Below are 14586 nucleotides of genomic sequence, written 5' to 3'. Positions count from 1 at the left end.
AAGAACTCTCTCTCTCTCTCTCTTCCTCTTTTTTTCTGTCATACTGAAATAACTGAAAATCTCACCGAGTTAAAAAATTGTCTTTTCCATATCACACATTATGACATCAGATTTGAATCAAACCATTAAATGTGAAATTCAGTTGTAATATTCTATAACACTAAACTCATTTGAGAGCAAAAACTCATATGGTACCCTTGTTTATATGGCCAGAGCCAATGGGACACTATTTTTAAGTGATGCTGAGAAGTCTTCCATTAGCAAGTTGCAGTGATCAAGTTTTGGGTGTACAGCAGACAATGATCCCTAGATGCACTCAATAAAAGCTAAACAGGTTTTACAATTAGAGCTCAAACAGTTGGGGGGGGGGGCAATTTTGAATAAAAATCCTTAAAATTAGGCCACAGTGACCTGTTTTTGATGTATGACACAGGTTCATCTTTAGATGCCATTAGTTTATGGCATAGGTAAACAGGTACAAGTACAAGATTTAGAGCTAAAGTGAAATTTTTAAGCAATGTTGATTACACCCTGAAAGTTGGTTACAGTGAACAAATTTTCATGTATGCCATACCTCCATTATATTATGTACCCTTAGTGTAAAATTGGTGGTACTGGAATATCAGCCTGGATGTAGAATAAACGCTTTGGAAAGTAGATGCTATTAGTAGAACTGAATTTTAATACATGACATTCCTTCATCCCTATAAACATCCACCATGATCAAAGCAGATTTGTGTGAATGAGATAACTTGCAGCCTGGATGGGGGGGTAGGGGGGTAATGGATGGATGGATGAAGTGAATCATCTATTTACTTTTTTCTTTATGTTGTGGTATAAAAAGTTTAAAATTATAAATTACTGATTTGGGTGAAATTCTGCTATTGTTGTGTCACTGTGAAATCTGTCAAACTGAACCCACAGAAACTTTCTTCTCAAGAAATTTGAAGACATGGATTAAATTCTAAAAGACTGTATCCTCATAAATAACATTTCATGTAAATTGTCTGAGCATATCCCAATACCAGACTAGATACAAGAAAAGACAACATTTTCCAATATCTTTAGCACTCATTGAATCTTATTAAACTTTATTCATGAAAATTTGGTTGCTACTAATAATTTTCAGAGTCTGATTCAAGAAATGTGCTAACTGGTTGTTAACAATTGAAAGGGGAGTAAGACAGTCAAATTTCTCTGATCTGGCATGACAAGAAACTTTGACATACATAATAAAAGGGTAAACTTACATTCATTTTGAAACTGATCAGTGATTGTTACAACATTGTTCTAGCCCTTAAGTAGTAAGTTTTGCTAGATAAAACTAATTTTAATTATTTAATAGAGACCTGCTATTAAAAAAATTCCCTCCTCCCACCCAATCTAATGTCTGTACTATATGTCCAAGTGAAAACAGGATAGCATTCCATGTGCAGGCTGTGTCACAGAAGTCAGAATGGGATCTGGAACCTGCCAATACTAATTGGAGAAGGAAATTATTAACTTTGATTGGAGACTTGCATTTCAGAAAAGGAAAGCAGAATAGTTGCAGTCTGAAAATACTAGCTTATACCTTTTAATAGTGTAATAAATTACCTGCTACTGATGCATAGCTGAATTTTTACAGGAGATGCTGATGATTTAACAAATCTGGTATAGACGCTATTGCAATTATCATTACAGCTGGAATATTTACTACTATATGCTGGTAGGACCATCTGTTGTGCTGTTACTATTAGGCCCAATGAAAGAATGTCTTCATTTTGCTGTGCCAGAGATCAAAGGTAAAGAGGAGAGAAAGCATTGTGAGAGTGTTGCAATGTAGCTCTCATAAAATCATCCAAAGTGGGGTGATTCAAATAGGCCCAAGATGAATCAATTACCCTATCTTTAAAGGTTATAATCCTCATGACAAAAGGTCCCTCTCAGCTAGGGATTGATAAGCTGTCTTGGTAGTCAGAATAACATATCAATTCACCTTGAAATAGTGGATGCTGAAAGATCAGAGGAACCCTAAAAAGGCAGGATGAGGTCCTTCTCTTAATGTGAGGACAATCCTCCAGGAACTGGTGTTCACCTGATAATCAGTGAAATATTGAGAGGTCAAAAGAAATGATTCTGACCATTCCTTCTCCCTTTAGAGGTAGCCAAATAAGACCTTAAAGCCCTACCTGGGCAAAGTTTATCTTGTTCATCCACAGCACAGGTATGACTGAGAATGGTACTGCACATGATATTCTATCAAGGCATTAGTGAGTGTGTTATGGAATGGGCTGCCCTATAGCTTGTAATAGCTGCCACTAAACATTCTCTTTCCTTGAAAAGAAAGAGATAAAAAAAAAAAAACTGCAACTGCACTTCCCAAAGGATTTATTTATGGTAAAAAGGTCAATTATGAGCAGAAATATTCCACCTTTATTTGACACCATTAAAATCCAGGAACAGAAGTCCAGACTATAGTCATTTCTTAATCTCTTGATTGTGCACTTCTGCACTCCTTTAAATGTCCCAGTTTAGACTGGTGAAAGAAGATGTGGGTCCATGATGGAGTATGATCTTCCTGGAAACAAAGCTGGTACCCATCTTTTAGAATGGAAATGACCCACATCCAAGATGTATAATCAAGCCTTGCAAAGAGGCAGAGTCAAGCTCTTAGTGGGATGAGGAAAACACAGCAGGAGAGTGCTAAAGTCAAAAGGAAAGATCCCCTTTCTTCTTGGGGAAGGGGGAGGGGTCCAAAGACTTTCTCCCTTGATCTTTCCAGCTGCTTCATCTAGTGAATGACAGGTGAGAGGGACACTGAAGCACAGACAAGATAATGATTCATCATTGAACAGATCGACATTGAAGGTAATGGTGACAAAAGGTTGCAATGCTTTAAGCTCCAAAGCCTCCAGGTTTCAGCCAGTTATACCCACTTGTGATGCCCCAGTGTTCATGGAAGGTCACTTAAGAGGATTCTACAGTTGGATGCAGAAACCATCAGTTGGAGTGGAGAGGTGGGGAATGACCACCCCCTCTGTTGCCTGGTGAACTCTTATCCCTGCAAACAACTTTTGTGTAAACTCACACACCATAGCAGAGTGCACAGCAATGTAAGATCCAATCTTGAGATGGTGCTGCTCATCCCTAATAAAAGGAAGCAACTCATTCTTTGGTGTTTTTTCCTGTCTTGGGAGGGACCCAAGATTGATCCCTGATCAACACTGATGACATCAGATTACTGTCAGGGATCCCTGGGCCTGATACTATCTCTAATACCCAGATGTCTCAGAACAATTTACCCTCTTTTTCTCCAGATCGGGACAAGGTCAACACTCTTCCTGGGAATGGAGGGGACTGTCCAATGAAGATGAGGATAAAGAAGGGCTTTTCTTCTCCTTGAAAGCATTGTTACTTTCACCTAAATACCACATCTCACCAGGCCAACAAAAACAAAAACGAGATGGGACAGCTATCCATGCAAAGATATACTGTGCACAAATAAAGTCATGATTTAAACAAAAAGGTAGGATGGAATGTCAAACATAAGTTTCAAACCCAAACACAAAATGTACATGTCTAATTGTATGTTGTCCGAGGAAAAAGATGGTATTCTGTATGTGGGCTGTGATGCAGGAATCAGACTAGGATCTTGTTCTTTCTGCTCTAGAAACTTCCATTACTAACTAAATGAGGAAATTATTTAGTTTGGATGGCAGACTTTGTCTCAGAAAAGGAAAACAATGCAATTGTAGCAAGTATTGTATTACTATAGAAGGAGGTCTTACCTGTTCCCATATTGTGCTCCCAACTCTGTCCTGATCCAGTTTTATCCAATTGATTCTCTTGACATTCATCTGGGCTTTGTCCCCTTTCTGCTCACCACTGGCATTCAAACTTGGGGGAGGGACTGAAAAACAAAAACAAAATTCCCTATAAATATATGAGAATAACTGTGATGAATATTTTTAATCTGTGAGATGTTAATAAATACTCGAGCCAGAGCAAAACATCAATCTGTAATATTAAATATTCCTAAAACAAACCTTGAGGTTTATTGTTTACTCTAGCTTCTCTATATCCTTCTCCTTAAACATAACATTACATCAAGATCAGAAACCCTGAAAGTTGTATAACTTCTTGAACAATAGATACCAAGTATAAACTTTTGAATCCTGATGTATCAAACCAAGCAAGTGAAGTTATCCTTTGCTTTTATTCAGTATTCAAACCTTAAAAAAATGCTTATATTAAAACATCAACCAACATAACTGTAACAATGTGTCAACTTGTAAACACAAATTTTCTCACCAATATGAGCATCTGAATTATCCAACAGAACTGGCATTGGAGAAAATGTAAGAGTCACTCTAGCCTGAAATAATTATGTGTAGGTATAATAGGATTCAAGATAATGTGAGTGTAACAAACTCACAGAAACACCCTCCCCCCACAAACTACATAAGTTATTCAATTAATAAAACTAGGACACATTGACCAACTTTTGGTATGGTGCAGTAACCTCCTTGAGATGCACCCACATTCCAAATTTCATGAGACTATGTGAAATAGGGCCAAAGATATTGATGGCATAATTGATGAATAGTTGAAAATATTGAAGTCACTCAAGCACAAAAATTAGGTCACAATGTATTTTTTAAATGGTAGGATTACTCACCTAGATATACATTTAGACTGTAATTTACATTAGTATAAGTGATATAGGGGTTACGATATTGTGGGAGTAATGGACAGCTGATAATACAAAAGTGACAAAAGCATAGAAAGGGTTACAATGACTTAGTAGTCAAGTTACTCTCCTTAAAATATAGCCACATACCAAATTCTGTGAGGATGGTTCAAATGGAATAAAAAATATGGGTGTAATAAATGGATAGCTGATGATACAAAAGTGACTGAAAACTGAGCCACACAAACTGTTGAGTTGTTCTCCTTAAGATGTATGCATATACAAATTTTCACAAGTGTATGTCAAACAAGGTCCAAGATAACAGGTGTAATTATGGGAGAACAGAAAAAAAATATCTCTTGTTTTGTAAAGTGGGTCACATTGTCCTAGTGTTGGTGTGGTAGAGTTACTCTCTTTGTTATGCATTAACATTAATTTTCATGAAGGTGAGATAGAGTACAGGATATTGTGGGCATAATGGATGCTCTGGTAGAAATTCAAGTCATTCAAGCATGAAAAACAGTGACCCTAAATTTTTTATGGTTGAGTTGCTTTCCTTGAGATGCAATCACATACCACTTTTTATGACTACTGAAGAAATAGGGTTCAAGATATTGAAGATGTAATGAACAGACAGTTGAAAGTACAAAAGTCACTCAGGCAGGTAAATTGGGTCACACTGACCTAGTTTTGATAAAGTCATGTTACTTTTGCTGAGATGCATTCACATACTGGTTTTTTTAATAAGTGTAAGTGAAATTTGTTGACTGTTAATTTGGCTGTGAGAAGATTTGCTTTTTAAGATCATGGACACTCCTGCAGCTTATCAGTATTCTTTAAAAACTGCTGCACATAGTGACATTTTAAGATCAACACTGTTTTGTTTTTCTTCTAAAAAGTCCTCCTGAAGGCAGGCAGACAGCTTTTGTTCAAGCTGAAGACAACTAATTGTATCAATATTTGCTGCACTGGCATTTGAGTTGCCACCTATGTTAAGCAGAGCTGTGGCTATACAAAAATATTTCCTGGCCACCAGGAAAGCTTTTGCATTTTCCCTGTTTCACACCTTGGAGCTCCTATTTAAGTTTATATTTAGAACCATTTCTAGAGAAGATTGTCTGGCAATCTGCACAAGAGATTTTCTCTAAGCGGGACGATCCATCATGATCCAGACTAGTTTCCTCTTGCTGCCATCTTTCTGGCAGCTGAAACACTGTGAAGGATTAGGAATGGAAGGGATGTTCAAAAATGTGGCTTTCATAAGTGTAGGCAAAGTGATGTGATTGAATGTCTGGATGTCAGCATTTGTGGGAATCAACTTGCTGTTATGGCAAATGCTGATTTTGTTTCACTTGAGACATTCTGAGAGCTGAGATTTGGGAACATCTCAGCCTTGCTGAAGTCATGCAAATCTCTAGATTAAACATGACCGCTTGATGAGCTAGTGATTTGTGTGGGTATCTCAAAAACCACTTTCAACAAAGTCGATTGTCAGAGTGATATTTGCAGTTCAATAGTAGCAATTACTTATCCTGTCGCTATTGCTTAGCTATCTATTTTCATGCCGAAAATATATCATACAAATGATGTGAATACATCCTCCCAGAGTAGAGAAAAAGTCAGTATGACCATTTGACCTTTGGCACACCACTCTGCCACAGGCCATGCACAGAAGATAGATGTACCTATATGTTATTCTTTTCATGGACACCATGCTGTATTGACGTCTGAAGCTGTTGTGATCAAGAAATTAATGCCTGTGGACAACTAATATATCACAGTTAGCTGTCTCTACTTCTCTACATTGTTTATAATTCTCAGTGTTGCTACTGTCCATTTGTTATAATAACTGTATTGTTTATTTATTTATGTTTTTCCCCTTAGAACTTTGTTCTTTGCAAGAATTTGGAAGCTATGTGTTCTACCCATGGTGGTAGACACCTTTACTTGAAATATTAACTGAATGGTAAGGGTAAGTCCCAATATTCTAGGAACAATGAAAGGCCCCACTCAAATGTTGAAGACATTATTTCCTCCATTTTTTATGTTCAACTTATATAAGTTATAACTACGTACAATGCTCACATTGACATTCATGTATTTGCATGTTACTTCAGTAAACAAATAATCAGAATTGGAATATCTTGTTTCTTTCAATAAATAAGGAAATACTTCAACGATAATTTCCATCTTTTGGTTACTTGTTGTAAGTTGAGTTTTGTGACGACGGACCACACCACTACAAAAAAGTACCCCCCCCAGGTCAGCAAAATGGTCTGTGATACATGGGATACACAAGTGCTCTAGGTGTACTCGGAAAAAATGTTGCACATTTTGCAATTTGTGGTCTTCCAGCACCTGGAATCTAGTAGATTCCAGGCATACCTATCAAAAATGGAAGAACTTTCCCTCTTCTTCGTCCAGATTTTCAGGTTTTTCTCCCAGATCTCACAATTTATGACAAACATCTTCAGTGGTTGTTGAAACTCCTCCAGAAGGAGGGTCTTGATGTTCCAGAAGCTGTTCAACTTCCGCCAGTAGGGAAATGACGGAAAGTTCTCACATCCTTAACAGCATTCATGCTTCAGGTAGCAGGTTGCTCCTTCCTGATGGGGAGGTAGAGCACTGTGACCGTGGATTGTGCCCTCCCATTAGGAAGGTATAGTACTGCAATGGCGGGTTGTGCCCTCATATTGGGAAGGTAGAGCACTGCGATAGTGGGTTGTGCCCTCCCTGTAAGGAGATTGAGCATCCTAACAGCAGGTTGCACCCTCTCTTGAAGGAGGTTGAGCACTGTAGCCATGGGTTGCATCCTCCCTTTAGGAAGGTTGAGCACAGGTTAGCGGGTTGCTCCCTCCCATCAGGGAATTTGAGCAACACAATACATATTGTGTCTATGGCAGCATATTGGCCCCTTCCTTTAGGAAGACAACACATCACATGTATGTTGCACAGAGTGAAGATAATGTCATCTCTATCTATCATTCATTGACCTCATGGTATGGGGAAAGGGCCAGGACCAAGCTTCACCCTCTCCCTCCTCCACCATCCCACCCTGTGCAGAATTTACAATCATACACAGGACTGAGGCTACGCATGGGGATTGTTTTGGTGTCCCCCTACCCTATTATACCTATGAACCCTTATGGGATGTGGGGACTTGCACCAAAGGGACATTGGTCCATCATGCCCCAATGGACGACTGGACCTTGCCATGCCAATCGAAGTGATGCTGCATCTCATGTCCCACCATCACCTCACCAAGTGTTTTCCTTCTGGAAGGCTAAAGGTGTTACATCATTGAGGGTAGATAGACATTCTCATCTCCCTTCCACACCTCCTGATCAACCAGGGACTGTGATACATAGTATTCCTAAGCCCCTCCATCAATGGACATAGTGATACTCAGCCAATCTGCAACTGAGAGTGTCCTTGACTATGAGGAGGATGATGCTCTCTCCATCCTCAGTGACTCCAATGAGTTTGAGACAGAAGCTGTGGCAGTGACACTTTCTCTCAGGCCCACTCCCTCATCTCAGGTAGATGAGGAAGAAGAGGTCTGGTCCTTTGATAAGGTGGTAAACAAGGTTTACTGTTTGTTACCACCTGACTTGTGCCCCAAACCATTGGGCACACAGTCCAAAAAGATCCTTTCTAGTTTGGAAAAGATCTCTGGGGTACCACCTCAACCAGACCTCTTACTTCTCCCCCATTCATCTACAATTGAGGAAATATCAGGGAGGTTTTCACAAGGCCAAAATATTGCTTGACAATGTAGAGGGTGGTCTATTCCTCCCTCTCCACTGAGACCCCTTATCTCTTCTTCAAGCTATCAGGTACATTCCCCGAAGTGGCCTATTAACCTCCTCCTTTGGATGCTGATGTGGCCAAAGTTAGTATGTCTTCAGGATTCTGGGCATGCCTTCCCATCAAAATGAATACAATGGAACAGAAAACCCGGTTATTTGTAACAAAGCCTCTCATGCTGACCTTTTCTCAGCTACATCCTTTAGTATGCTGAGAGAGGACTCTCTGAATTCAGCCATATTACATGTGCTGGAGGCTGTGGATAAAACATCCCAGCATGTTGCCATTGCTTTATTGGTGGAATTTCTTCACATCTGCCATGATGCTGCATTGGACTTGTCAAAGGTCTTGCTTAACCACAGTAAAGACCTTCTAAGAGCTCTTAGGGGACCTCATTCCTACCATGGCTTCTCAAGACTTCCTCTATCTCCAACATCAATCTTTCACCTCCACTCCTGGTCCATCACAACTGACCAGGAAACAAGGTCAGGCAAATCATCCCCAGGGACCATCTACCAAATTTTTCAAGCAGACACAAACTGAGTCCAATCCACAAACTTTTGCTAGACCACCTCCTCCCTCATCAGGTCCATGGCGCCCAGGTTGCTGCAGATCCAAGAGAAGTTTTCTAACCCACCTTCCTTTCCTACTAGGGTGGGGGTGGGGGAGAAGCCCTAGCATTTACCTACCCAATCTTGAGAAGTTGAAACTTGTTCCATCACAGTCCTATGCATGCACCCGATCCCCATTCCTGTTTGCAGATGCATCAGATTTAGGCTGGGGAGCACATTTAGAGCAGGAGGGCATAATTCTCCATGGTTCCTGGACTCAGGCCTAATTGCCTCTTCACATCAACAACCTAGAAATGAAAGCAGTATTTCTAGCATTGCAAGGGTGTGTCAACCTAATAAGGGTCCATTGTGTCATGGTCTCCTCAGACAACACGTCTGTCATAGCCTATCTACGATGTAAAGGAGGCACACATACCCCTTCTCTTTGTGTGGAGGTCTAGAACCTTTTCATCTGGGGAGCCAATGAGAATGTCACAATCTGAGTTTGCCACATCAAGCAGTCACGTTCTGTCCAGAACAGACTGAGCCATCCTCACAGAATGGTCTCTTCACCATTCAGTAACAGAGTCCCTACTTTCCATTTGGGGAAGACCTCTAGTGGACCTGTTTGCAACCAAGCTCAACAACAAACTTTCCTTTTACATCTCCTGTCCGCGATCAGAAAGCACAGGCAGTTGATGCATTCAGCTACCATAGGGAACACTTATATTCGTATACATTGCCACCTTTCCGACTGCCACCAAAAGTTCTGCAAATAGTCCAAACTTCCACTGCTTGGATCATTCTCATTGCCCCATCATGGCCCCAACACCCATGGTTAAATGATCTCCTAGACATCCTGATAGATCAATCCAGGTCTCTACCACACAGGAGTGATCTCCTGTCACAGCACTGGGGATCCCTTCTCCACAACAGTGCAGACATTCTCCACCTTCATGCCAGGCTCATCTCAAATAATCTCTCTGCCAGAACAAGTTTTTGGACATAGTCACCAGCTGCATCATTCAAGCCAGGAGAGCTTCTACTTTCAAAGTTCATGATGCCAATTGGAGAATCTTCTGTGACTGGTGCAGTAGGAAACATGTTGATCCTATCTGTCCTTCTCTAACTTCCATTGATTTCCTTTTGTTCCTCTTTGAGACCAAAAGATGTTCAGTATCCACTATTAAAAGCTATCGAGCTCCCATCTCCAACACACCTAAACGCACAGACATCGGTTCAGATCTGCATCTTGCCAATCTTATACAGTTTCCTGAGCTTCAGAGACCGGTCTCTCACTCCCTTATGCCTAAATAGAATCTTTCCTCTGTTCTTTGGTCATTAACCAAAACACCTTATGAACAATTGAGTGAAACTTCCTTTTTGGATCTCAGACTCAAAGCTGTGTTCCATCTCGCCCTTGCCTCAGCGAGATGAAGAAGTGAAATTCATAACTTGTCCATTGACTCTGGCTGTCTTAGGTTTAATGAGAACTAAGAGTCCGTTTCCCTTTTCTGCCAACCTGGTTTTCTTGCAAAAAATCTGTTACCTTCTGTAGCCCCCTTACCCACAGAGATTCACAGTCTCAGTAAACAAGGATAGGAAACACCTCTTTCTCCCTATTAAGGGTTCTGTAGACGTTTCAGCTGCCACTATCTCCTGGTGGATTGTCAAGACAATCAAATGAGCATACAAGTCTCTCACCGATCAAGACCTAACCTTTATTAATATTATAGCCCATGAGTTTCAAGCCATTGCTACCTCATGGGCCTACTTTAATCATTCCTCTCTGGAGGATATACTGAAAGCAGCTTTTTGGTGTTCCCATAAAACCTTTCCCTCCTTCTACCTCCGCTCATCAGCACAACAGAGCCCAGACATTTTTTTTTCTCAGGGTCCCATTGTTACAGCACAGTGTGTTACTCAGAGAGACATGAATATTTTGTAGAAGTGGACCTCTCCCTCTACAGTGAGTACATTTCTGTTTTTGATCAGTTTGACATCAGCCTACCCACCTTACTGACAAATTCATCTAAGCAATTGCTGCTACAAAAATGTATTTTGGGGGGGGGGTAAAACTAATTTTAATTATGCAGTACTTACCTGTTGCTATTGCCAAATACCCTCCTCCCACCCTGCTCTGATATCTTGCATAATTGTTGTCTGTGAAAAGATGACATATAGGTACATCCACCTTCTGCACATGGCTTTGCGGCAGAGTGGTGTGCAAAAGGTCAAAGGGTCATACTGACTTTTTCTCTACTCTAGGAGGATGTATTTACATCATACAGACAGTATATTTTTGGCATGAAAATAGATAGCTAAGCAATAGCAAAAAGGTAAGTATTGCATAATTAAAATTAGTTTTACCCCCCCAACTACATATACACTCTACAAATATTTTTCTTTTACATTCCTGGCTTCCCAGTCCAGCTCCACAGTAATGTAGCTATCAAAATGGTTGATAGCTTGCTTAGGTTTTTGTTCTCATGATTGGAATCAATGAAGAGAAGTTTTAGCCAATTTCCCTGACTTGGATGAATTTTCTCATCCAAGTCACACATTCAACTATTCCTGGTCCTTTTAAGACCAAGTATCACACTACAGGTTAAAATTTTGACTGATTTTCCCCATAATATTATTTCATCACCTGTGCACCCCATTTGCCTAAGAGACCAAGAAAGGGAGACATTTATGCTTCTTATACTGTGTTTCTCTTTTCAGGGCTTCACAGGGTGATACAGTCCAACAAAGAAATATTACTAAATTAATCCTTACCACTGCCCTCAGAGACTATATCTTATGTACTGTTTGAATAACAGTCATGTATTGTTTTATCACAGAGGTGGCTTTTGAAATGTATTCAAATGAGTTAAATTGAATGTACATGTATTTTACATAACCCAAAATGCTTGATATGATTAGCTGATTTATGAGACCAGACCCTTCTGACTACCAGTCTAGATAATGATGAAACCAGAGTAGTGTGCTGCATTAAAGCAGCAACCACTGGACTACTCCACTAGCAGGATCCTCTCCTCCAATGATATGGGGTGCAACACATGGTAAATGCGTTGTCTCCACTTAGTTACCTCTTATGACATATGCATCAGTCCTAATCTACAACATCAATCCAGCAGGGAGACAGAAAATGTTGAAATCTGATTTGACCTGAACCTCTTAATTATTATAAAGACTTGTACTAAATGTGCCCTGGATTTTATTTAATATAAAGACTTGTACTATATGTGCCCTGGATCATTTTAATACAAAGACTTTTACTAAATGTGACCTGGATCTTTTAAAAAAAAAAGCGACTTGTACTATATGTGACACGGATCTTATTTAATATAAAGACTTGTACTAAATGTGACCTGGATCTTTAAAAAAAAAAAACGACTTGTACTATATACATGACACGGATCTTATTTAATGTAAAGATTTGTACTATATGTGACATGGATCTTATTTAATATAAAGATTTGTACTATACATGACACAGATCTTATTTAATATAAAGATTTGTACTATACATGGCACGGATCTTATTTAATATAAAGATTTGCACTATACATGACATGGATCTTATTTAATATAAAGATTTGTACTATACGTGACACGGATCTTATTTAATATAAAGATTTGTACTATACCTGACACGGATCTTATTTAATATAAAGATCTGTACTATACGTGACACGGATCTTATTTAATATAAAGACTTGTACTATACATGACATGGATCTTATTTAATATAAAGATTTGTACTATATGTGACATGGATCTTATTTAATACAAAGATTTGTACTATACATGACACGGATCTTATTTAATATAAAGATTTGTACTATACGTGACATGGATCTTATTTAATACAAAGATCTGTACTATACAAGACACGGATCTTATTTAATATAAAGATTTGTACTATACATGACACGGATCTTATTTAATATAAAGACTTGTACTATATGTGACATGGATCTTATTTAATATAAAGATTTGTACTATACGTGACACAGATCTTATTTAATATAAAGATTTGTACTATACGTGACACGGATCTTATTTAATATAAAGATTTGTACTATATGTGACATGGATCTTATTTAATGTAAAGATTTGTACTATACATGACACGGATCTTATTTAATATAAAGATTTGTACTATATGTGACATGGATCTTATTTAGTATAAAGATTTGTACTATACATGACACGGATCTTATTTAATATAAAGATTTGTACTATACGTGACACGGATCTTATTTAATATAAAGATTTGCACTATACATGACATGGATCTTCTTTAATAGAAAAACTTGTACTAAATGTACATATTTTTTTATACCTTGCTCTTGCTTGGCACTATATAGCCAGGATAGTGCTGATGTGCCATAACACCATATAAATAAAAACATACTTGCAAGCATGCATATACCTGCATACCATCTTAACCCTTTATCTCATAGAGCATTGTAACAAAGTGCAGCATGCTATAAATAGAACACGTTACCTAGTTGACAGCATACGTATAGGTCTGCCTGTGAACTGTTAAGCAATGTAGTGTATGTTATGTTTAACAGCAGTTTTAACCATTTTACATTTTTGCTACACATCTATTATATGTGGAAAAATTTAAGAGTAAAGTCCGATTGTTATAGCTGTGTAACTATTTTTCACAGAAGAATTTTTTATGTGCTTTAAAATTGAGAGAGAACTCGTTCACCATCATGTCAGTGAGGCCACGTGACCAACCATAGCTGCCATTTCACATACTTGAAATTAACATGTTTTTCGTCTGCGTCTACATCACTAAGTCATCTGAATTTGATAATCAATAAAAACTAATTGCTGCCTACATAAATATCAGAGCCTTTACCTAAGTTATTGAATCTTTCATAGTTGTGATTCTAATCGTGAAAATTTTGTAAGTACTGAATGAAATCCTGCCTGTGAAATGTTAAGCAATGTAGTGTATGTTACGTTTAACAGCAATTTTAACCATTTTACATTTTTGGTACACATATATTATATGTGGAAAATTTACGAGTAAAGTCCGATTGTTATAGCTGTGTAATTATTTTTCACGGAAGAATTTTTTAATGTGCTTTAAAATCGAGAGAGAACTTGTTCACTGTCATGTCAGTGAGGCCGCATGACCAATCGTAGCTGCCATTTCCAATACTTGAAATTTACAAGGTTTTCGTGTGCGTCTACATCACTAAGTCATCTGAATTTGATAAATTATAAAAACTAATTGCTGCCTACATCAATATCAGAGACTTTACCTAATTTATTGTATCTTTCATGGTTGTGATTCTAATCGTGAAAACTCCGTACATACTGAATGAAATCTGCGGCCGCCATTTTGGAGAGTGGAGATTACGACCCAGTTACTTTAAATAGCAGATATCGACCAGTGCATGAATAGCAACCACGTGATCTGACGTAATTGTCATTCGCAGAAATGAATGTAGTATCTAATGGGGGGTTTTCTGCAAAGGTGGCGCTACGAAAACCAGCTCAAAATGGCTGATGTTTACAGCAGGCGTC

The 14586-nt window shown here is 38.6% G+C and overlaps 1 protein-coding gene across 1 annotated transcript in view; it reads right to left on the bottom strand.

Annotated features, from left to right (window-relative positions):
• LOC149806093 (delphilin-like) overlaps positions 1 to 14586 on the bottom strand; it is a 147312-nt gene that overhangs the window by 42695 nt on the left and 90031 nt on the right. The window contains exon 17 of the mRNA XM_089950970.1: positions 3771 to 3892. Within this exon, the coding sequence (XP_089807096.1) occupies positions 3771 to 3892 (122 nt within the window). The remainder of the gene's footprint in view (positions 1 to 3770; positions 3893 to 14586) is intronic.

The sequence above is a fragment of the Sinohyriopsis cumingii genome, chromosome 2 (assembly GCF_028554795.1).
Source record: "Sinohyriopsis cumingii isolate HCF-2022 chromosome 2, ASM2855479v2, whole genome shotgun sequence".
Taxonomy (NCBI): Eukaryota; Metazoa; Mollusca; class Bivalvia; order Unionida; family Unionidae; genus Sinohyriopsis; species Sinohyriopsis cumingii.
The sequence above is the reverse complement of the archived record's forward strand: the minus strand, read 5'-3'. Positions and strand labels throughout refer to the sequence as shown.